Source organism: Vulpes lagopus, chromosome 5, assembly GCF_018345385.1.
Source record: "Vulpes lagopus strain Blue_001 chromosome 5, ASM1834538v1, whole genome shotgun sequence".
Lineage (NCBI taxonomy): Eukaryota > Metazoa > Chordata > Mammalia > Carnivora > Canidae > Vulpes > Vulpes lagopus.
Window position 1 is genome coordinate 107,923,460 of NC_054828.1, and position 26,351 is coordinate 107,949,810.

At 39.2% G+C, this 26,351-nt stretch overlaps 1 protein-coding gene across 1 annotated transcript in view; it reads right to left on the reverse strand.

Annotated features, from left to right (window-relative positions):
* Window positions 1-3,130: 3,130 nt before the first annotated feature.
* Window positions 3,131-26,351, reverse strand: part of TTC27 (tetratricopeptide repeat domain 27) — a 175,614-nt gene continuing 152,393 nt past the window's right edge. The window contains exons 16-20 of the mRNA XM_041756634.1: window positions 25,037-25,202; window positions 10,360-10,557; window positions 8,956-9,067; window positions 5,137-5,237; window positions 3,131-3,368 (exon numbers count right to left, since the gene is read on the reverse strand). Coding sequence (XP_041612568.1) covers window positions 3,246-3,368; window positions 5,137-5,237; window positions 8,956-9,067; window positions 10,360-10,557; window positions 25,037-25,202 — 700 coding nt within the window. The 3' untranslated portion in view covers window positions 3,131-3,245. The remainder of the gene's footprint in view (window positions 3,369-5,136; window positions 5,238-8,955; window positions 9,068-10,359; window positions 10,558-25,036; window positions 25,203-26,351) is intronic.

Consider the following 26,351-nt stretch of genomic DNA (forward strand, 5'->3'; position numbering starts at 1 on the left):
GTAGAGTTACCTTATCTAAACAGTGATTTAGATTGATGTGGATGTTATAAAAACAAAAGTGGAAAAAAGTACTTTTCATGGACTTACCCCGGGTTTTAACTTAGTAGATTGACCACAGTTTGGATAAATGGTCACAAAGAGCCCAAACTAGCCCTACCTTTGCTTATGTCACAGGCTTTGAGTGAAATCTGGAAAGTAGGTGAACTTACTGACTATATATACTCAGTATCATTTCTTCCTTAAATTTCTGCTTATGAATAGCACACTGATAGCCTGTCCAACAGAAACAAGTATAGCATGAAGAATAACCTGGAGATACAAATAATACTTGCAATGTTTGGGCTCCTCATTACCATACTGAGGCTCCATTTGAGGTAAGTCTAAGCACTCACCCTAAAATGGAACCTCAAAGTTCAACCCGGGGTTCTGTAGTTCTGAGCCCCACCACTGCCCTCACCAGCACTTGACACATGCCCCATGGCTCTGTTTCCCAGACTCAGCATCAACTCCCTACGCTTCCTGAGTCTGGAGTTTGGGTATAGAGAGGTTTCTTATTCCATGGGGGTTTACCTCTTCTGCAGTTAGGGCCCCCATTTACCACATGGCTTCTTTGGAAACAGGCTAATGAAAACTTTACTAAATGAAAAAAAAAAAAAAAAAGACTGTAATAATCTTAACAGACCAGAGGCCATTATGAACTGAGATTGCACAGAATTTCTCTCCTTGAAGAAATGTATAAACAATGACAGGCAAACATTCCAGGCATCCCATTGTGATAAAGAGAAGACAGAAATCAGCTAACCACTGGATTTTTTTTCTAGCCCCAATATAGCAAGTAAAGAGAGTTCTAGCTATTTCTCTTTCCAGAGTCTCTGAGCTTTAATTTCCCAGTGATGTCCCAGATCTAGGTAGTGCAGAGTGAGAGCTCCATAACTTGTAGCTGTTGGCATGATTATTCATGCTATGGAAACTCAATAAATATTAAAGAACTGCATCCTTTGTATCCTTCTAGTTGACAATACAAAAAAGTAGTACCAAAAACAAGAGTTGTGATACTAGAAAACCAAAGTTGAAACTTATAAAAGATGTTTGGAAATGGCAAATATTTAAATTGTAATATAGCAGTAAGAAGCATCAGAAACCCTATAGTAAATCAAATAGTGTTTTAAAGACACTTACTGAACTGGGTGGTACTGCAACTGGGTCAAAGTGCTCTAAGAGATGTTAAAAGCTTGATGGAAGGTATTATCACCATATTCACTTTACAGATGAAGAAATTAAGTACCTGAGTGTTAAGTGTTAGGAGGTATACAGATGAGGTTTTGATAAAATCCCAACTTTTCCTACTTTACGACAGAATTCCCCCGTACATTTTCTTCAGTTATGTTAAACATTCACATAAGATCATTAAACATAATTACCAGATCTATGTCTTTAAATTTTTTTTTTTTTCTATTTTTATTTATGATAGTCACAGAGAGAGAGACAGAGGCAGAGACACAGGCAGAGGGAGAAACAGGCTCCATGCACCGGGAGCCCGACGTGGGATTCGATCCCGGGTCTCCAGGATCGCGCCCTGGGCCAAAGGCAGGCGCCAAACCGCTGCGCCACCCAGGGATCCCCAGATCTATGTCTTTAAAAGAAGATATTTAACAGGTCTCTCTTTTGTGAGAGTATTACAACATAAAAGAGGGTGTAGGGCATAATCCTGGAGACCTTGATTCAACATAGCATTTGCAAACATGCCTGGAAGATGATTCTTTTGTGACTTGGTTTGTGACAACTCACACTCACCCATGTCTTTCTACCTTGAAGTCAAAGGAAAACAAACTGACAACTAAAAACTTCTAACACTTGGAAATTCTTCTTCAATTTTCCATTTAATTCCTGAAATCTTTGACCTTCCAAGTATTTGTTGATCAACTGGGGATCACAGCTGGGTACTGATAGTTTATCTTAAAACCTCACTCCATCCAACCATCTATCCATCCATCCATCCATCCATCCATCCATTTACCCACCTACTCTCCAACAGCTTCTGTAAAAGATTTGAATGGATATTTAACGTGAACTCAGGCTACTAGTTCCCTTTACTGGTCTTGCTCATAGTTACTGTGTCTCCTTTAAAAGTAACTGTTTTGAGGCAGACATCAACATTTTTTTAAGACTAGTGTACTAGTGTACTAGAAAAGAGAAGCAAATGGTTGAGGAAAGGAAAAGTGCTGGTAAGCATTCATGACTAAAATCCATCCATGAAAGTATTTAAAGATTGTTTTTCTAATGTTCAGAATACTTGTATTGTGGAGTATGCATTTGTAAATTTCTAATGGCAGCTGAAACTTGCAAAGAAGCAAGGGGTAGAAATTATTCACATTTTATAAATAAGAGCAGAGATAAAAAAACAAGGGTCAAATGACTTATGCATGGGACCCAAAATTCAGCAACCCAAGCCAGGACTGAGAATTCCTCACTATGACTTTTGTAGTGAGATTATTAAGCTCAGCTGCTGCCTTCAATATGTTTCCACAGACATTACTAAGAAAGCATTTTACTCTGGCATTTTTGTAACATGGCACCATTTATGGCTGTCTTCACTCATAATAACCTTATTAAACAACCATCATTAGTGCTGGCAGTATACAAAATGAAGAGGGTCAGTCTGGTTATTAGTGGCTAATGGCTCAGTCAAAATTTGGAGTAGGTCATTTTTTTTCTTGATTTAGAAGCTAAAGCATGCCCACGTTTCTTATTTAGCCAAGCCTGAATCATTCTGACACACATACAAAAATCTCAAGAAGGAAAAAGGTTTTTGTCATTCAATCTACCCTTTTATCATTTTTGGATAATAAAGCAGCCGATCTAATGATTCCACAGACTTGTAGTATGTGACTTTTTTTCCTGCTATAGACTAAATTTTTCCAAAGGATGATCTAATTCATTCTAGGCTGAGAAAGAATAAACCCTACACTAAAAAGAAAATTCTAATGTTTTACTCTTTGTACAGAAATACCATAGCACAGAGTACAGAATAATATAAATATACTAGATTCAATTGTGACTAAGCCTAAAGAAACAGGGAACTCTTAATGTACTTCGGAAAACCCAAACATGTCACAAAACATAAACGTTAGCCATTAAAGAGAAGTTTATTTAAAAAATCAATTATCTTGTGCTTTAGACACACAGGTATAAGAGAAATTCAGAAGGTGAAAGCTCCTTTTCCAAAACTGTTCCCAGCAGGATGGTCAGTACTGGTTTCGAAATTGGTTGCTTAGGCCTTGCAGCTCTATGACTAGGGCGTCCATAGTTGCTGTTTCATCAGCTAACTCCCTGGAAATTTCTCCACTGGCCACATCTGTAAAAAGTTGCTGCAACATGAAGAACAAAGCAGAACTCTCAAAACAATGACAATCTCTTTAAAATAAAATAGGTACAGAGGATAGAATTATTAAAGTTCTCTGAATCCAATAAGACCACATGGTAGTAGCAGTGGCTAGTGTTTGTTCTGTTCACCACCCTGGAAATGTGCAAGCTGCAAAATTAAACCCGGCATTAAACAACATGCCTGAACTTGTAAATTCAAATGAGCTCTTCAAAATGAGTCTTCAAAATGGTTACCCTGAATACTGATTATTCATTTCATTTTGATGGTTTCAGGATGAACGACGGACATTTTTCATCCAAATAAAACAAATCTATTCGTTGTGTATACGAGCAAAACAAATATATTTTATATTCAAGCTCATACAAATCATACCCCTTTTAAGCTAATTATTTGAAAATTAATTATGGCTTAGGACTCAGAGGCCACAAAGATGATCAGATTGGTAAAAGCAAAGAAGCCCAGCATATTAAAATAAAAATAAATGTGCCCTCTTCCTGTAAAAGGAATTGCCCACGGATGCACATTACAACATACGTCAATAAAGTCTCATAGCTGAGACATTTTGGAAAGCCTATTTGGAACTATCTGCTGAGCCAGGACGGGCACCCAAGAATATTAGCTTTAGGATTTTACAACCACATTGTATGTGTGTGTGTATGTGTCTGCCGTGTTGATCAGAAATGTAATTTACTCAGCATACTATCTACTTTTTTTAATTATACTTTTAATTTTTTTAATTATACTTTTAAATTTTTATTTGAGAGAGAGAGCACGCACGAGTGTGAGCCAAGGGTTTGGGGAGGAGGGGCGGAGGGAAAGAATCTCAAGCAGATTCTATGCTGACGCTTAACTGACTGAGCCACCCAGGTGTCCCACTATCTACCTTTTTCATCAAACCTGACTAGATGACTTGTTTACCATTACTACCACAGATGACAGCACATGACAAGTGTGCTGATGGTTATTTTAAAAAGGGAGTCCCAAAGATGTTTTGAGTGATGGTATAATCACTGAGATAAGCTTAGAGTTTCACACAGTGATTTTTGGAGCCAAGAGCATTCACTTGAACACACAACTTTATCAACGTTTAAAGATTTGTCACATTACTATATAGTCACACCGTGTACAGCACTTCATAAGGGAATGACATAAGAATTGTTGCAGTGTGGGGATGCCTGGGTGACTCAGCCGTTGAGTATCTGCTTTAGCTCAAGGTGTGATCCCAGGACCTGGGATTGAGTCCCACATCAGGCTCCCTATGAGGAGCCTGCTTCTCCCTCTGCCTATGTCTCTCCCCTATAAACTAAGGAATGGTGTTAGAAACTATATTCCTTTACAGTCTGCTTCCAGAGATATAACCCACATGGGACTAGACCGATTTCCTAGGTTCGGCCCCACACCTGACCTGCCACAGGTAGATAGTCCAGGCTCGAAACCCTCAGGGATTCTCTCTTGGGGTGCCCGGGTGGCTCAGTTAGTTAAGCCTCTGCCTTCAGTTCAGGTCATGATCTCAGGGTCCTTGGATTGAGCCCCGTGTCAGGCTCCCTGCTTGGTGGGGAGTCTGTTTCTCCCTCCCCCTCTGCCCCTTCCTGGCCACCTCCTGTGCTCACTCTCAAGTAGATAAAATCTTTAAAACATAATATGGGCCTAAAATCACCCCTGATATAAAAGAAGATTGAAGAGCAGTCAGCTCATGCTAGAGGTCCTTTTTTTCTTATGACACTTCTAATTAATTCACATTTCACTCTCACCTTTGCTTTAGATAACAAGCCCTGTAAATTGAGTCGAACTGAAGAAAGCACCTGTACAGCCTCCTGAGGACTGGATTTGTTTTTACTGTGTTTTATAGCCACTGAAAAATAAATATGGGGGGAAACATGGATTAGATACTGGTAATGATAATTTACAAGTACAAAAAGCCAATTACTTAATAATTCAGATTTTATAGTATAGACTTCAGAAATAGTCCTACATGGAAAATTTTTATTTTGGCAAAAGGACAATAATTATGTGCATAATTCCCCCCATTATCCTTCTTCACACTTATTACTAAATGGAGAATTTTTGGGAAAATGGTTGATTTTTGCTAAGTTACAGATCATTGGGAAGAGACCCTAAACGCACACACACACACACACACACACACACACACACACACACTTATGAAATTAGGCAAAAAGACAAAAGGTGCCTACAGAGGGCAAAACCAAATGTAGCACATCTTTGGAGTAGCTTCCCAGGATACCAAGTCCCTAATGGGGGCTCAGTTGCCCATGACACCAGCCCAGGGAAGCAACATGCCAAGTATTTACAGTTCAATTCTAGCTGCATTTTCACACTCAGGTTTTCCTTCCCTGGAAGAAGTGACTTCAACAATCTTTATGCTTGATTCAATGGGGACCACAACTGAGCTCTCAGGTTGCTGAGCCATGCCTGGCATCAGCAGGGAGCAGGAGAGAACAAAGTCATACATGCATGACAACTCTGTCTCCAGCATGCCCAGAAACCCACCTTCCTAAAACGTGAAATGATTGAGAGAGTATAACCCTCCCAAGCAGAAGGCCTGGCTATTAATGCTTTATAAGAACAAGTGAAAAGCTCTGTAAAAATGCAATGTCTGATATCTCTTTGCTGGTTTGCTCTTGTTTTTGTCCTTCTAAATTATGCTTGCCACAAAACAGACCAATAACCAGATCCTATTTTAAAACTACACATAAGGGATCCCTGGGTGGCGCAGCGGTTTGGCGCCTGCCTTTGGCCCAGGGCGCGATCCTGGAGACCCGGGATCGAATCCCACATCAGGATCCCGGTGCATGGAGCCTGCTTCTCCCTCTGCCTGTGTCTCTGCCTCTCTCTCTCTCTCTCTGTGACTATCATAAATAAATAAAAATTTTAAAAAATAATAAAAATAAAACTACACTTAAGAGGGCAATGATGAAAGTCACATAGTGCCCTAGATCAGGAATGGGAAATAGAGGAGTCCTTCCTTGCATGTAAATTCTCCTCCATTGATGAAGACTGCCTGTGCCTGGCAAAATTGTCTTATCATTAATTAATATCTCCACGGTTGGTGAGAACCAACTTTGACATTCTCATTTCAAAGTAATTATTCGACTTTGACATTTCTCAGCTAAGGGTTGAAGAATGCATGATAATCAACAACATTCAACTTATTTTGAAGGGCACAGTGAACTGAGAGGATTATGTCTGTGCCCCTTAGGAGAAGAAAGTTGTAACTATCATGGCTGAAGCAATGGGGCTGTTAAATACTGAGGAACATATCATAAACGGCTGTGATTCTTTTTTTAAATCCTTATTTTCATTCTGGAAAACGAAAAAAAAAATACGGCAAAAAGACAAAAACACTATTAGACCCCGTTTCCAAAAAGCACTAGAGACAAAGGTAGAGAGAGCTCTGGAAAGGGAGAGAAAATGCTGTTTCAAATCATCAGGAAATCCAAGATAGCAGTGCTTCCTCCAGAGGGCAGACTGTCCTTAAAACACATAACTATTATTTTGAAAGTTCCTGGATGGCAAAGACAGAACCAGCTTTTGCCCAGGAGATGTGTGTATGTATGGACATTTTTTTTTTAAATGTTGTATTTCCATTCTCAGAATTGAGTGAGGTAGACAACAGTTTTGGGAAGAAAGATAAAACAGAGAATAGAATAACAGAGAAAACCCAGTTCGTTCCTCAATTGACCACTGGTATACAAAAGCAACAAAGAAAAGGTAAAGATTTATCTTCATAAACCTAAAATATCACTAAAGCTGAACATCCACTCAAATATGCTTAAAATGTTGTAGGAATACCAAATTCATTAAAGTCAAAGGGAACTTAAAACATTTTTGTTTTTCTCCCAGGATTGCCCTGATGAAAAAAATGATGCCCAAAACAGTTTAAAAACAACTTGAAAATACAAAATGAAGATTTTCTTCCTGCATTACTCATTTCTTTAACCTGTGCACTTATATCTGACAGGTTTAATAGCATCAGTGAGTGATTACAGAAAGTATCTTGGCTTTGCCTGTTACAAAGCCAGCTGTTCAGAGAAATATTTAGGGTTGGCAATCTGAAGTAGATAAGATAAACTCTTCCAAGGAGATTGCACCTTGCTATAATTATGTACATAATACACCTGGGTATGGGTTTCCTCAAACATGGTACTACATCCACAAAGGTCAAAGGCATCAGGCCTGAACTCCATCGGAGCCCACCCACTGTGAAGCCAGCCCAAGCACAGGAACTGGAGCCACATTCCATGGGTCTATCAGCAATAACCTCCATGTGGTCCACTCTGAATTTCAGCTAGACAGAGTTCAGCCTGTCTATCAGTCTGTCAAGGGGTAGGCGGCCCAGATAATTGGATATTTGTATCCTTTTTGTCAATGATATCAAAGACCACAAGTTGAATTATCAACTACTAATAAGCCCATTTCTAAACTGTTTGAATATTCTGTGACTTCTTTAGAGACACGTTAAGCTTTACCCTGTTCTTCATTTTTTTCTCTTTTTAGTTTTGAACACCTTATCAAACAGCTGAGCTCCTCTACTGCAGAAGGAACAGGCTTGGGGTGAGAAGGTCAGGGGTTCATATTTTAACAGTGTGCAAGATACTGTTAAGTGTTTAAATATATTTTCACTTACTCTTCCTAACAAGAAGGTAGGCATTACCCCCATTTTTGGACTTAAGTCATCTACCTAACGCCACCCAGCCAAGTAGGTGGCAGACTGGTTCTAAAGTTTAGGTCTCTCTGATTTCAAGGGTCTGCTCTTTTTATGGCCCGTCCCTCAGTGGCTCCCCAATTACTGTAACTATTAGTTGCCAAAAAAGTTAGAGGAGGACTTTGGGAGAGGTTTCTAGTCTCCGTGATTCAATTCTTTAACACTGTGGCTTCAGTATTTTATTTGAACTGCATTCCCAGGGCATCACACATCCATATTCAATTCTAAATATAAAAATGCCTTATTAAATTTAACTGGTATATCTTTTATTAATGCAAATAATGAAAAGGGGCCTTTATCTGGAATATACCCAACAGGCATGCAACCTTTTATGTAAGGTTATCTCTCCCCTCAAATACCACCCACTAAATTTCCCACAGGCAGGGATAGGATTATATTTTTTATTTCTTTTGCATATGCCATAGCTTTTTGTACATTGCTATATATTTCAGTAATCTATATATTTCTGAGAATATTTTCATTTATAAAGAAAGACTGAGTTAGGAAATGTTAACAAACTTCCTTAATATAACATCATCAGCACAAACAGATTCTGTGTATTTGAAGGTTAGACACAGCTGTAAAGCTCCTAATAACCATCACTTATTCCAATGGTATTTAAGCCTCTACCCTTCATACATACCACTCCAGCCTCTATTTGCTCATATTGCTCCAAAGTGCTTTCTACATAGTAGTTGGTCTTATAAAGATTTGCTGCATTAAATATGACAGTTTACATATAATAATCTGAAATTATTTATAATGGAACTTCACTTTTAACAAATACGTTTTCAGTAAAAACATATTAATACATGGCAGAGATATTGAACATCACATCAAATACCATGCGCAAGTCCTAAGGCTCTCTGAACCACTTCCTTAAATGATGTCATATCTTTCTCCCAAGAACTGGACTGTGTGTCACACTTGTATGCCTTAGAGAGATACTGGAATGCCTAAGGACAAAAAAGAACAATGTTCAGAATAACAAGTAGAATTCACATTTCAAACTCTGCTTCCTGGAAGCCATATGGAACTAATTCTAACTTGAAAAACGAACATCTGTGTTATGCAGCCCAGTCTTTATTATTCTCGTCAAAGAAGGGGTACAGATGCACACCCAACAGCAATAAGCAATTAAAAGCAATCAAATGGATGTATCTGGATAGAAGCACTTCCCTCCAAACAGAAAACCAGAAATGCCAGCTTTGGAAACCTAGAAGAAGTGCACACACCTTTCCTCAGCTTTATAGCCACTAGCCGAAGAGCCTGGTTTAGAGAATGAGGCATGAACTTGGTGACGCCTACAGAATTACCGATAGGTGTATACACTCATGGAAGTTTAAAACACTCTTTACAGCCCCATCCTGCAGATCCTTAAGGGAGAAGTCACAGATCAGAGAATTCAGACTACCCCTGACTCCATATAGGTGAGAGCACATAATTCAATAAGAAATGGAAAGACAGAAAGTAGGAGTGTGTGCATACGTGTGTGTATGTGTTCTCTGGGCTGACAAGCAACAGTAGAAGCCAGCTGGGTGGACTGAGGAGGGAGAGGTGGCTAGGAATCCCACAGATTAGCTGTACTGCAGCAAATTCCAAACTCACACAGGAGTACATTTGATTTGTTGTGGATGTTTTGAAAAGAACAGAAAACAATTATTTCAACCTTGGAAACTCTGGGGGCTCCTTTGAGTTCTAAGATAAGAGGCCCAAGGCATAACTTGGGTGTAACTGGTGTTCTAAAGCACTTTTGAGAAAGGGGCAGGACAACCTCTGTAAAGCATTTTGTGTTTAGACGTAAAAGCTTTCCTTCAATATTCTTATCTAGTTCCTTTTTCTTTTTCCCTTCCACGGCCCCTATCTCAGATCTAAACCCTCTTTTGTTCCTGGGCCCCTCCACCTGAGTCTTGAGCAAGGAGACTATGGAAAGGGCTGAGGGTAAATAATGTGAACAGCTGCTTGCTGCAGCTCCAGTGGGGGAGCAGGAGGGACCCTTTTGCAGGAAACAGAGAACAATTATGTAAGAAAAATTCATGGAAAGAAAAAAGATAAATGCTTACAAGTCTTAACCTGCCCACAATTCAAAGTGCTTATGTTAAAGATTCTGAATCAAAATGGAAAACCTGAGTATATCAATCTTCCCTTTCAAGCTATTTAACTCTTCCTCCAACCATCAAAGAAGCAAATCCACTACACATAATTCAAACAAAAGGCAAGCAACCAGGAGAACCAAAAGAGGACTTACCTTTTCATTTTCATCAGGCTTTTCGCTCTGCCCATTTCCATACACTTCAGCATACAGCCTCCAGATTTCTCCATCATTTGTCACTCTTGAAGTCACTCTGCCAAGTAACTCCTGCAGCTTTCCTTTGAGGCCAGTTGCAACATCTCCACTTCGATCAGTCATCCCGTCAACCACTGCCCTGACCAGAATTTTAAGGACCTTAAAAAAAGCACAGAACAAAGTGGTAAGCTAGAAAAAAAAAAAAAAACCAAAAAACAAAAAACAAAGGGCTACCATCATCAATGACAGAGATGGTGAAAAACCTTGAGATATGCTGGAGTATCACCTTTACTCTTTAAAAATAAACATCAAGCCATCCCGAACCACTATCTAGAATCACATGCTGATTCCCATGGGCTCCCTTTTAAGGCTTCTTGCAGGGTTCTTCTTTTACAGGCTTGATGCTTCTCTCTTCTCATTCTAAAGGCTCTCTTCTCATTCTGAGTGCTCTGAGTGATCTGATTTACACCTGTACCTTTAAGGAATTTAAGCTCAGACTCAGGGTCCTAATTACATACAGCAATAAAAGTGGACAAGAGAATGTATATGTCACATGCAGCTGGGACCTTGAACAAGAGTGGAAGCAACGACAAATATCTTCATACTCTCTATCTGTATGTTCAATGGCCAGGTAAATGAACTTAGAAGAAAGTTCTATAAGGAGGAACAGATCATAGAAGTCATTCATGGCCATGGCAGATATTGCCTAAAGAGACTCTGTTGGATAAAAATCAGATTACAGATCCTAAGAAGCGCTACACTTAAGGGAAGATAAAGAGGGGTCTAGGCATAAGCAAGACTAAAAAGGAGTTCTCAGAAAGATGAGATAAAGTGAGGTCATGGAAACCAAGGATGGAGGAAGTAACAAGAAGAGCGCAGCTACCAAAGTTTACGGATGAAAGACTCCACCAGATTTAGCAATTACAAAGGGTTAGTGACTGTATCCAGAGCCAAAGCAAGAAAAAAGGCAGGAGATACTATGATTTCAGACAAGAGGTTTACAAAGAGAGAGAAAAACACGAAAACCAAGACAATTATTAACATTAAGACCCCATAGTAGTAATACTCATTCTGAATATTATATGTATACATATAGAATATTAATAGAGAATATTCATTTAACCAAAAAATTTACTGTAAATATACTGGGAAGATAAGAAACTAGTTGGGGTGCCTGGGTAGCTCAGTTGGTTGAGTATTTGACTCTTGGTTTTGACTCAGATCATGATCTCAGGAGGTCATGAGATCGAGCCCCACATTGAGCTCCATGCTCAGTCAGCTCTCTCCCTCTCCCTCCCCTTCTGCTCATCCCCACTGCTTGTGTTCTTGTGCTCTCTCTCTCTCTCAAATAAACAAATAAAATAAAATTTTTAAAAATATATATCCTTTAAAAAAATAAGAAAGTAACAGGGATTTTGACATAAGGGAGTTAAGTCTTTGCTTATTAATATAAGCAAAGGAGTCAACAGATAATACCTAAATTTGGTTAATAAAAAGTAGCAGTATATATTTGTTATGAAATATGGAAATGTGCAAATGGCAAAAGAAACACTAAATATTACATACTTGCTTGGGAAGCAGGATCTTTAGGACTATAAAGGAGTAAAGCAGGAAATTGCTATATTTTGTTATAAGCCTTTGACTACTATTTCACTTGTATATGTGTGTATGTTATTTTCATAAAATAAAATTTTAATTTAAAAATAGAGAAAAGGGAAGAATAAACACATTTAAAAATTGGTGAAGATGAAACAAAAAATGAAGGCAACATAAACATTCACTTATCAGATTTTACTTTCACATTATCTCCTTGGTGTGCATGAGGAGGGGGTGACTAAAATGGGGCTGGTAGGGGCTTTGGCAGAATGGGCAATGATCTCACTCAAGTTCAGCTGTGTTCTCTTCATGTAAATTCTTATGTTTATGTATTACTTTTCTATATGTAGACTGTATTTTAATAAAACTTTTAAAAGTTATTTTCTGCAATTAAGAAAGCCTCACACACTAAAGGGAACAGAGTGATTAAAATACATTAACAAATGGAGTTAATTTGTAATCTTAAAAAGTGGTCTTAGAGTGGTAACAGAATTATTTTAAAAAAAACATTAATTTTATAATTTACTGGCTAATATCACCATTTTCATCCCACTAGCTAGTGAGAAAAGTCACATTCTAGTTTCCAGACTGACTACAAAACAGTAACTTTGGACATATATTAAAGGACAAAGAACTTTAAGTGCAAAGACACAGCATCTACCTAAAACACCAAATACTCATGAACAGCTAGATCAAGAGTGAAGAGGAAAATCTATAGAATTGCTAAAATCTGCTGTAAATATGGGGACTACAATACTGGTAAACAGCAGTGATGAGGGAGGACAGTTCTATCTACTACATCACAGAATTGTTGTATCAAGGAATCAGCATACATGTAAAGAACTTCAAAACTGGAAAGCAATATAAACCGAAAATGACCACTGATCCTCAACTTCCTTACTTCATCAGAAGTGAACAGCAAAACCCTCATTGTTAGCTCACTTGCCATGTGCCCCTAAATTTCCTTTTGGTTCAAAAGAGACCTAAAGAAAAACAGAATCCCCTGCCATGGTAGCAGCCCTCAATACTGCACCCCCCTTCCCACTACCGCCACTGTGAGCATCACTGTGTGCCAAGCCCTGTGCTGAGCACATGACCAACCCGATCTCATTTGGTTCTCACAATGACCCTAGCAGGCAGGTACTTTACTCTCCCCACTTTGCAAATAAACTCAGGCAAGAGAGGCAAAATGTACTTTCTCTGGGTCCCCTAGCAAGTAAGGCACGGAGAAGGGTTTTGAATAACAGTGGTATTTGACGACTGAGTTTTGATGAAATGATGAGAAGACAATAATGGTAGATAACACTTCCATATGTGTGTGTGTGTGTGTGTGTGTGTGTGTGTGTATACACATATATGAGAGACAGAGACACAGAGACAAAGAGAGCATGTGAGCATGCGAGAGAGCCAGGGCCTCTATGAACACACAGAGGAGTCAAGTAACTTGTCCAGAGTCATACACCTGTGGAAGGCAGAGTGGATTTGAACCCACAGTCTGGGTCCTGGATCTTGCTCTCAAACATTCATTGTGTTCATTTTTTTTTTAAGATTTTATTTATTCATGAGAGACACACAGAGAGAGGCAGAGACACAGGCAGAGGGAGAAGCAGGCCCCACACAGGAAGCCCGATGTGGGACCGATCCCAGAACTCCAGGATCACGCCCTGAGCCGAAGGCAGACGCTCAACAGCTGAGCCACCCAGGTGTCCCTTGTGTTCATTTTTAAGGCACAGCCCCCTACTCTCATTATTTCTTCCTTTCTAATAATAAATTCTATTACACCAGGAAAATTTCTCTTTCGGGGAATATGCATACTTGTGACTTTGGTCATTTCATTATCATTTTTTTTTTGCCAACTTTTGAATCAACCAAAACCAAAGAGGTTTTTGTAGATTGATTGATTGATTTTACTACCCCAAAACATCAGAGCAAATAAAAAATAAAAAGGGAAAATAAAATTCCCAAACACAAGCAGTGTTTTTTTTCTAATTGCAATGAATTTCTTCTAAATTTTTTACTCTGTAAATTCTTTAATACTATGAAAATGGTCTTATCTTACCCATTTCACTTAACATTATGTCATAAAATTTTTTCATGTTTTCATATACTCTTTAAAACGGATCATTGTAGTGGATTTAAAATATTTTACTGGATGCCCGGGTGGCTCAGCGGTTGAGCGCCTGCCTTCGGCCCAGGGCGTGATCCTTGGGTCCTGGGATCAAGTCCCGCATCAGGCTCCCTGCATGGAGCCTGCTTCTCTCTCTGCCTGTGTCTCTGACTCTCTCTTCTCTGTCTCTCTCATGAATAAATAAAATATTCCACTAGGTTGACAGACTATAGTCTATTTAACAATTTCCCTGCAGTCAGATAAATAGGCTGCTTCCTTGTGCTGCCACTGTTATTATTACTGTAAGTTACACTTCTATATGTATCTTTGTGCCCAGAGTTTTTTTTTTCCACACTGAAGCTATCCTTAGGTTAGATTTCCAGGAATAGGAGCACCTTGCTGGCTTAATCGGTGGAGCGTGTGACTCTTGATCTCAGGGTTGTGAGTTCAGGCCCCACAATGGGTTGCAGAGGTTACTTAAAAAAAAAATAGAAAATCTTTAAGAGAGAGAGAGAGAGAGAGAGAGAGAGAATTCCAGAACACAATTATAGAATCAAGGGAATAAACATCTTAAGACTCTGGAAGTGAGTTTGATGCTTCCTAAAAGGACTAAATCAGGGGATCCCTGGGTGGCTCAGCAGTTTAGCTCCTGCCTTCAGCCCAGGGTGTGATCCTGGAATCCCAGGATCGAGTACCACGTTGGGCTCCCTGAATGGAGCCTGCTTCTCCTTCTGCCTGTGTCTCTGCCTCTCTCTCTTTGTGTCTCTCATGAATAAATAAAATCTTTAAAAAAAATAAAAGGGCTAAATCAAATTAGATGCCTACCAGTGGTATATGAAAATGGTCATTTCATTGCATATTACCAGCACTGGGCATATCATTATTTTTTAAATCTTTGATATTTTGTTCTATTAAAGGTATATGCAACTATTATTTTGAATTTTATTTATTTTATTACTTAGTGCTGAGTACACATATTTCCTTTTAAAGATATTTAAATGTTTTCTTAATTTGTATTGAACTCATTTGTTTCCAGTGTGAAATCAGCTTTACTGTTAACCTTCATTATGGAAATAATATAGCCCACAAGCCGATGGACTAACGCACTGCTAGCTTCTCTTTCTGAACTCAACACCATACATCACTTGAGAAAGAATAAAGTTGATGAATCTGAGGCAGAAACAGTAGACATGTGAGAAACAGTGGGAGACAGAAACTGGCTGGGGAGAAGGGCAGCCACGGGTGGAGGTGCCAGCTGCCAATGTTCACAGGTGCGCTGCTCTATACACCATGTGCCATCGGCCTGGAGAGAATAAAACACAGCAGGGCCAGCCGTGTAAGCCAGGGACCTGTAGGTACAGCAGGGCAGAAGGCCTGGCTGGGTGGGAGGTGGACAGCAACAGGCCCCGGAGGCCTGGCCCTCTACCTGGTGAGGCTATTAGAGGGCTACTCAAAAACGTGGGCACGGGAAGAAAGCTGTGCCTGAAAGAGAACAGCGAGGTTTCTTGAGGAGCCAGACCACCTGGTGGCAGTGGGATGGGGCAGGGTGAAGCTCACCCAAGGGGTGAGATTCTCCTATGGCCTGGATTCACAAGGAAGGGCACTGCTTAGGTCCTGGGCTTGTATTAGGCCTTCCCACTGGCATATACTACCATATGTAAAGCCAATATCTGGGGAGGACAGCTGTCGTGAATTTGCATCCTCCCTATTCATGTCTAAACAAAACTTCACAATGTGATCTTATTTGGAAACAGATATAATTTGCAAATAAATATAACTAATTAAAATGAGGTTATACCAGGGTTAGGGTTGGGTTGTTAGGATTAAAAATAAGAAAAGGTTATACCAGATTTTGGTGTGCCCTAAATCCAATGACTAATGTCATTCTAAGAAGCGGAGAGGACACACAGAGAAGGTGGTACAGAAGTAGGGGAAGAGGGAGAGACTGGAGCAAGGGCACTGCAATGCAAGGAATGCCTGGAGCCACCACCATCCACAGGAAGCAAGGGAAGATTGTTCTCCACAGTCTTCAAAGGAAGCACGGCCTGGCTAGCACCTTGATTTTGGACTTCTAGACTTCAGAACTGAGTGGTGAGAATGAACCTCTGTTTTTTGAAGACACCAAGTCTGTTTTGGTAACTTATTAGAGCAGACATAGGAGACTAATCCAGGAGTCTTGAGTAGAAAGATTCAGACAACACTGAAGTCACTGAGACAGCCTCTCCCCAGGGCACTTACCTGGCTTCTCCCAAATGATCTTCCAGGTTCAGTCAGGAAGCACTAAATGAATGGCTGTCATGTCACAGCCTCTCCCTTCTAGGGATGGTGATCTCTGGCACCCACTCAGATGACATTCTTTCCCCACGTGTAGAAGTTTCAAGTATCAAATCTCTTAAACTTTTCCTTACTGGAGTATGGCTTTTGAATCATGATTAAAAATAATTTCTCCAACCCCAAGCTTATAAAACATATTTGCCATACTTTCTTATCTTTTAGTGCCTTAATGGCCTTACTTTTTTGGTGATGATGATGATGATGATGATGACGACGAAAGCGGCCACACTCAGAACACCTGTACGTGTCAAGCACTATTCTAAGCCCTTTACATATATTAACTCATTTAATCCTCACAATAATCCTTGGGAGGCAGGTGCTATTTTCATCCTCATCTGTGGAGGTGAGGCACAAAGTGATTAACTTCCCCATGGCTGGAGGGTAGTGACCGGTGGAGGCAGGCTACAAGCCCGGACTGCCTAGTTTCAGAATCAATGCTCTTACTTACAACATAATCCTAATTCCCAAGGCATTCCAATTTAAATATCTGGTCCACTTGAATTTATTTTGGTTTAAGCAGTGAAGCAGAGCTTTAGTTTTTTATCCCATATGCTTGGCCAACTATTCTAATACATATTGAATGTTCTATTTTTATCCCACAGATTGAGAATGTCATCTTCCTCATGGACTACATTCTCATACTTACCCGAGTCTGTTTCTGAATCCTCTGTTCTGTCACATTTCATTTCCACAGCAGATGTTAACTCTTTATATAATAAGGGTATAATTAAATTTTTTTATCTTTCCTTTTTGTTACAAATATTCTGTCACATATTTTTAAAACGTGGTCATAAAAATTCAAGTTTTCTTTTATTGCTTTAAAGTTCAGAAAATTTGCAAAGTATCCACTTCTATTCCTGATATTTTTATGAGATGAAAAAATATTTTGTATATAGTTGGTCCATTTGGAATTCATTTGATTCATAGAGTAATCTAAGTACATTTTTTAAGCCAGGATGCTTAAAGGGATTTCACTCTAATCAATATAAACAACATGTAGTTCCTCACATTCTCCCCAAACCAACGCCACGCCACGCCACGCCACGGATGCCTTGTGATGACCTCTTAATCCCTCACCCGCAGCTCTCAAGCATTTAGGTGATAGAGAACTTTCGTTTTCTCTCCTGAGCCTAGGGAATGCAGAGAGTAGAGAATGACTGTGGAGAGCCACCTTTAGCCCCTGAAGAGAGTTCACGTTTCCTCACATGGAGGAACAGTGATTCCCATGTACCTGCTGAAGAATCCCCCACACAGAGAAAGACCTAGCTATCCCCTTCCCCAACACTAACCTTGAACTCTTTGGCCAAGTCTCACCAAAATCAAATCTTGGCCAAAAGCACAAGGTGTTGGCCTTTTGAGTTCTGAAGGTCTTCAAAGTAAGAAGGAATGACACTGCCTTAGGTCCAATTACAAAAACTTCCAAGTGGGCTCCAGGCCAGGAATGAAGCGGTTTTCCGCCTCCAATCTTGGCTATCTCCCTGCTCCACTTGGAGCTCTTTAAAGAACTTGCTCTGTTTCCTGGCCTGATAACCCTGACCCGTGGATTCCCCAAATCTCGGTTATCACAGCAAGGTAGACAGTTTAATATTTGCATTTTCACTTCTTCAGGGAAAAAAAATGTCTTCGATTATAGAAAAGGCATGCACAGGCTTTTAGGTTAAATAGATGAGACATTAGGCTTCAAGTCTTGGCTTTACTACCCCTTGCCAGCTATGAAATATCAGCCTTACTAGTTCACCTTGCTGAGCCTCAGATACCTCAGGAATCAAATGGAAATAATACCTATTTTACAGATATAATTTAAATAAACTATATCCATTCCCTCCCCCTCTTTTAAAAAAAGATTTTATTTATATATTCATGAGACACAGAGAGAGAGAGGCAGAGACATAGGCAGAGGAAGGCCTGATGTGGGACTTGATCCCAGGACCCCAGGATCACGACCTGAGCCAAAGGCAGATGCTCAATCACTGAGCCATCATCCAGGTGTCCCTCACCCCTCTTTTCTTTCAGGGAGCCACCATTTGTTCCAAGACTTCAGTTTGGTTGGCAACCTGCCCACTGTTTAGCACCACCACCTCCCCCACCTTCCCAAAGAATATACCACATGGAAATCCACACAAAGAACAAGAGCAATATAAAAGAACATACAGTGCATGAGTCTCTGTATATGACATTTAAGAAAAAGCAAAATTGAACTATGGTGCAGAAATCAGAAAGCAGTTGCCTAGCTTGAGGGGCAAGGGTGGTGGTATAAGTGACTGGAAAGGGACATAAGAGGTTTCTGTGATGATGAAAATGTACCATACCTGTTTTTGGGGTTGGCTATATAAGAACATGTGGTGATCCAAACACATCGACTAACACTCAAGATCTATAAATTTTAACCTATATAACTTACGCCCCAATTTTTAAAAACTTTGTAATGTAGTTCACATACTCACTAATATAGAAATGAGTTTTTAAACATGAATCTTCCCATAGACTTCAAGACATGACACAAAGGAGAAAAACAGGCATACCTAAATGAGATTCCTGTCTTTGGTTTCTACTAGCTAAATGACTGGTCAAGTTATATAACCTCCTTATGGTTCACATTCACCCACTGTAAAATGAGAAATATTTAGTACCCACCTAAAAATGCTGAATGCCCTATTAAAAGATAACCCATGTGAAGTGCCAGAAACACAGCAAGCACTTGATATACGTTAACCCCCTTCCCTTCCTCTTCCATTTATAAATAGTAAATGGGGTGTAATACTGCAATAGTTAAATTCTTTTCCTAAAAAAAAATTGCCCCAGTAATCAAAGGAGGAGAAGGCTAAGGAGGGCGAGGAGAAGAGGAGGAAAAAAAAGAAAAAAGAAAAAATTAACAAATCAACATTAGAATGTACCCTGAGGAAAGAAGCATGGTATTCACAAGGATTTATCTGCAAGGATACTCATGGCATTATCTACAATAGTAAAAGCCTGGAAAATTAAAGAAATTATGCAGGAATATGAAATTTTGTTTTATGGTAACTAAAATACATATGTATAATCTAGACATGAATATAAATATGTGCTATGATAAAATTCCTGAGTTTTACTAGTTTATGCATTAGTCAAAATTAGGGCAGAGAGAAAAAAAGGAAAAAGTGATACAGATAGTTCTTTTATTACAAACATTGAAAAATACAAAATAATTTGTAGCTAACTTACTCTATGTATTAAAAGGCGTATAAATTTAACACGTACACACACACAAAAGAAACAATGAAAATGGGCAGGGGTGGGGTAGGGGTGGGATGGCTGAGTGATGGGCACTGAGGGGGGCACTTGGGATGAGCACTGGTTGTTGTGCTATATGTTGGCAAACGAACTCCAATAAAAAAATAATAAAAAATTTAAAAAGTTAAAAAAAGCCAGACTAGAATGGTTCTCTGGATAAGAAAAAAAAGAAAAATGAAAAATTTAATGTTATAACTTTCAGTGTAAAAGGGCTTGCAAACATTTTTGTTAATTATGTATCACAACTGTCCTTCATAAAGTTACCAATAGGGATCCCTGGGTGGCGCAGTGGTTTGGCGCCTGCCTTTGGCCCAGGGCGCGATCCTGGAGACCCGGGATCGAATCCCACGTCAGGCTCCCGGTGCATGGAGCCTGCTTCTCCCTCTGCCTGTATCTCTGCCTCTCTCTCTCTCTGTGTGACTATCATAAATAAATAAAAAAAAATAAAAATAAAAAAAAAATAAAGTTACCAATAGCTGAAAGGTAACAAAATCTATTTGCATATATACATGAAAGGCATGACATATGCAAAAATATGATTTTAATTAGCATTCTATGATATGAAGGGCTACAACTCAAATTGGCATGTTGTAAGATTCTTAACATTAAACAGTGAATTCATCTGGACATGTTTGCAGAAATGGGCAACGTAAGGCTGTAAAGTACTGTGGCCCTTACAGAAGAGGCATGTCCAACACTAAGACTAAAACAATTTCTAAAAATGTGAATGCCTCTTTTTTCTTTTAGCTTCATGACTGGCCTATTTTGGTTCTTTTCCTTTAATATTAGGGTTTCGAGGCTAAAATATTTGTATTTTTTAAATGACTGTGACTTCATTATTCAAATAATGTATTTGTATACACTGAAAATGGCACTCATTCTTTTTTATATAGTCGGTAATAACTATGGACAACACGTGCTTTACACTATAAATAACTGAGCATATAAAAAAAAAAAAGAAACAATGAAACTGACAATAATCACATTTGTATATATGCAAATATAAAAATTAAATAAATAAAATTTTAAACCAAACTAAAAGAGAATGAGGTCAGGTAATGTCAAACATAAGAATATCAGGGGTAGGGGATCCCTGGGTGGCGCAGCGGTTTGGCGCCTGCCTTTGGCCCAGGGCGCGATCCTGGAGACCCGGGATCGAATCCCACATCAGGCTCCCGGTACATGGAGCCTGCTTCTCCCTCTGCCTGTGTCTCTGCCTCTCTCTCTCTCTCTCTGTGACTATCATAAATAAATAAAAAAATTTTTAAAAATTAAAAAAAAAAAAAAAGAATATCAGGGGTTTTTTGAAAGACATCCCTTGCCAACTTATAGAGTCAAATTAAGTAAAAAAATTTGTTAGCCAAGATAAAAAAATATTACAGACAACCTATCAATCGTCTTGGTCCACACTAATTGTAATAAAGCATGATGACAGACAAATATTCCATGAGGCTAAATATGACCAAGCTCATCACTAGCTATCAAGACTTTCCTTCCATGATGATTCCATCACTACAGAGCGATTCTACCCACACCTGCCAGACACAAAACATTGCCATCAGCATTCTAAGACACTTGTAAGAAAAGCTAGTAACAGGTCCTGACACGTTATCTCACTGTGGCAATTTCTCCATCATAAGGTGCTACAGATGATAATTTGATCTGAGTAAATTTCTGGTTATCTAGATATTATGTTCTCAGTAATATTTCTCCAAATCCAAATGTAAAAATTAAGCTAAGAGCCTTAAGACATCTTCAAAAGTGCTATCCAAAGTGCCTTGTTTACAAGCAGTATTTCTCACAATAGGATCAATTACTGGGTACTTCTGTGTGTGGTAGTGGGGCTACAGGACGGAAGTCTCAAGAACCCTAAAGCTGCCCTTAATTGTTTCTAAAAACACTGAACTTTTATAGAAACTAATTTCAAACTCACTGAAATATTCATGTCCAGATGAAATACTACTGTATGGCGGCATCTGGGTGGCTCAGTCAGTTGAACATCTGACTCTTGGTTTCAGTTCCAGTCATGATCTCAGGGTCATGAGATCAAGCCCCACATTGGGCTCTATGCTCAGCACAGAGTCTACTTGTCCCTCTCCCTCTGCTCCTCTCTCTCTTTTTCTCTCAAACAAATAAAATCTTTTAAAAAAAATACTACTGGGTGGGATCCCTGGGTGGCGCAGCGGTTTAGCGCCTGCCTTTGGCCCAGGGCGCGATCCTGGAGACCCGGGATCGAATCCCACGTCGGGCTCCCGGTGCATGGAGCCTGCTTCTCCCTCTGCCTGTGTCTCTGCCTCTCTCTCTCTCTCTCTGTGACTATCATAAATAAATAAAAATTAAAAAAAAAAATAACTACTGGGCAGCCCCAATGGCTCAGCGGTTTAGCGCCGCCTTCAGCCCAGGGCGTGATCCTGAAGTCCCAGGATCGAGTCCCACATCGGGCTCCCTGTGTGGAGCCTGCTTCTCCCTCTTCCTGTGTCTCTGCCTCTCTCTGTGTGTCTCTAATGAGTAAATAAATCTTTAAAAAAAAAAATTTCTTTTAAAAAAAATAAAAAATAAAAAAAATTAAATTAAATTAAAAAAAATACTACTGTAGGGCAGCCCTGGTGGCTCAGCGGTTTAGTGCTGCCTTTGGCCCAGGTTGTGATCCTGGAGACCCAGGATCGAGTCCCACATCGGGCTCCTTGCATGGAGCCTGCTTCTCCCTCTGCCTGCATCTCAGCCTCTCCCTCTCTCTGTGCCTCTCATGAATAAATAAATAAACTCTTAAAAAAAAAAAAAAAGAAACTGGAGACACATGATAGAAGACTAATGGGATCAGATTGACCAAGGAGTCAATTCTAAGACAATTCAGAAGACATGACATCCCCAGCAGCAACACCAGCAGGACAGGAAAGCAGGTTGACAAGTTGGAAAATCAACCCTTCCAGTACTATCAGGTAGGAGGGGAGCTTCACACTCCTTTCTGATGTGTGTGTGGTTTGTGTAGCTGAGCCTGCAGGACTCTGTCCCTTCCTGCTCTGACAGTTTGTAATGCTAAAGAATGCTGGAACTGAGCCAGCGGTGGTGTCTAAATGAGAAGTGTTGGATTTCAAGGTTTTATGCACATTTTTTTTAATGTGAAAGAAAAAAAACCCAGAATTTATTTCAAGTATAAAATGGAATAAACTACCACTGTAAACTATTTATATTCTCCCTGAGATTTTAGGAATAGGCTTTAGGATGCTTTCTAGTAAAGAAAGATCTTTTTAAAAAACTACAGTTGAAGTAAACAGGAGGATAGGCACCTTGGAATCTCTGCCCCATTCTCAGTGGTTTGGTAACATACTGAGATCCTCAAACATACAGAGCCTCATCAGTACCCTTTGTCCACAGGCTAGGTATAGAAGAGAAAGAACTGCCTCAACAGAGAGTTTCAGCTCTGTCCACAGGACTGGCAGGAAACTATACAAATAAATGTGCTAGGGCTCCTATCCTCTCTAGGATGTAAAGTTCAGCTATGCCTCTGTTAACATTTTAATTGATAAATGTACAGTCAATGTACAGTATTTAGAAAGGATGGAAGAATAAAAGAAAAAGAAAACTAACTCAAAGGGGTCAACATACGTCCTGGAAGTAGGTATATCTTTCTAATCGAAGCCAAAGATCTTTGAAGTGAACAGCCCAGAAGCTGAGCCTGGCCAGTTATATGGCTGAGTTTGCAAGACCAGGCAGACAGGTTGAGGGGCGGGGCTAAACGACAGGGCCCAGAGAGGGCAGATTTTGGAACAGCTGGAGTACAGATAACAGGTCATAAAAATAGGTATTATCATACATTAGATGTTATTTTTTTTCATTATTTCAACTTCCTCATTTTAAATAGCATGTGCTGACTAATGCAAATAAAGTGTTATATTTTCAAGCCTCTTGACTTTGTAACTCATAGGCTCCTGCGCAGCCTTGTGTTTGTATGGTCTTCAACCACAGTTCAACCACAAGATGACAAACACAGTGGCTTCAAGCCCCCCACATTTTCTGAAAGGATCTAATATTTTTTGGACAGTGTTAAGAGTTAACCATTCTGACTTCATCTCAGAATGCTAGTCTTCATTTCTATATTGTTCAAAACATCTGAAAGTATTAAAAAAAATCTGAAAGTATACAGTAAATGCTTGTTCAATGAGTGAATCAATGAGTATGAGACTTATTCTAGCTATTACATTGAGATAACTAAAGCAATAAATCATACAAACATCATTCTATTTTGTTTCTGCAAGCTGACTGTATGTATGTAAACCACGTATCAGTTCTCCTTAACTGAGTCACAGTAACAGTCAGTCTATGACTACACAAACATATTTGACATTGGAATGCCAGCATACATAATGACAAATATTCAACTAAAGAAAAAAAAACTTGTTTTATATATCACGTATGTTTAACAAAATTTTCCTGTGTAGAGTCAAGGAAACAAATTATATCATTCAGATGATTCTGGTCCCCAGTTCTGACCTGTGTGTGTGTGAACACGTGCATGCACATGTACATAGATGTGTGTGGGTTTAGGGGGTTCCCCATACTACCAACTCAATTCTGACACTATCTACCTTGAGATTGCATCAGATCCCACACACTGAGGTCTCAGTCCTATAAAACTGCCAGTCCCTCCTCCTCCCCACTTCAGATGCCAGGTTGTCAGTACCCTGTCCAGGTTGTCACCTGTGCTTTTATAGATTGGAGATTCCAAATCACCCCTCCTCAGGTTTGATTAGTTTGCTAGAGTAGTTAGTTCACAGAACTTCAAGAAGCATCTTACTTACTAGATTATTGGTTTACTATGAGGAACAGCCAGATGGAAGAGATGCATAAGGCAAAATATGTGGGAAAAGGCATGGTGCTTCCATGCTTTCTCAAGATGTACATTCTCCCTGCACCTCCATGTGTTCACCAACACAGAAGCTCTTTGAACCCTATCCTTTTGGGTTTTTATGGAAGCTCAATTACATAGACATGACTTATTAAATCATTGGCCATTGTTGATGGAGTTCAATCTCCAGACCCTCTTCCCTCCCAGGAGATCACAGGAAGAAGGGAGTAGAGGTTATGGGAATGAAAGCTCCAGCCCTGTACTTCCTGGCAACCATCACCATCCTTAGGTGCTTTCTAAAAGTCACCTCATAACACAACAGAAGACACCTTTATGGCTGTCATCATTTAGGAAATTCCAAAGCTTTTGGATCTCTGTACCAGAAACCAGAACCAAAACCAAATACATATTTAGTCAGTATCACAATCATATAATCAAGCATTAATGCCAATCACAAGTTGAAAAAACAAATATGAATCTCTCACCTGAACATCTTTGTATTTGTCTCGTAAGTCCAAGAGCCGGTGATAAGCTTTAATGGCTTCTGAAAATTCCCCAACATCAGTGCTGGTGAGGATGTAGTTTTCCCAGATCTGCCAGTGTTCATAGTTGCACTTGAGGGCTTCTTGTAAAGTTCTAAAAGCTTTTACTCTATTGAAGGTCAGATTTTAAAGACAAAAATGATGAACAATCATAGCTAAATAAACCATAGATTCAGGTATAAAATGCTAATGTCAACTTCCTGTCAGTCCTTAATCATTCACATTAATAAACAGAATTTGAGACTCAAACAATTCCAAACCACCTTAAATTTCCCTACAAAATCTTTAAAAATTTAAATGGAACAAGAAATTGCAACACAAAAAACAGGTAGAAATTAAACAAGAGCAGGGAAATGTAAATAAAAACCAACTGGAAATTTTGGAATTGAAAGAGACATTTAAACAAACAAAACCTCCATAGGTGAAAAAAAAAACAACTAGACTGCATGCAAAGAGAGAACTGATGAATTGGAAAGCAATAGTGAGAAATCTATAAGGAATTCAGATTAAAAAACAAAAAAGCAATAAAGAAAGTATGAGAGGTAAGGCTCAAACATACATCTGATTGACGTGCCATAGTAAACAGATGCAGAAAATGTCAGGACACAGTATTTGAAATGATAAGGTTCAGTATTTCCCAGAACATAACAAAGATCTAAATTCTATGATCAAAAGTATATTTTTGTACCAAACATTATAAATAAAGATAAACCAACATCTAGGTATGTTGGATGAAATTGCAAAACATTAAAAATAATTCAGAAACCTACAAAAGAATGACAATGAGAACAGCAGGTATTTTATTAGCAACAAAAGATGTAGAAAACAAGAGGATAATACATGTAAAGCATTTCATCAAAATAATTGTCGTGCCTAACATTTTATAACCAGGTATATTTACCACTCAAGAGTAAATGTGAAGTCAAACACTTTCAGACATACAAAGACTAAGAGAGTTTATCAGATGCTGGTCCTAACTAGAACTATTGAAGGACCCTTTCTTGCAAAAATTAAAAGGGAAATCAGAGAGAAAGACAGGGATACAATAAATGATCAATGGTGAGAACAGAAACTGATAAAACGGGACACCTGTGTGGCTCAGTCGGTTAAGTGTCTGCCTTTGGCTCAGGTCATGATCTTGGGGTCAAGGGATCGAGCCCCACATTGGGCTCCCTGCTCAGCGGAGAACCTGTTTCTTCCTCTCCCCTCTGCTTATGCTCTCTCTCTCTCTCTCCCTCAAATAAATAAAATCTTTAAA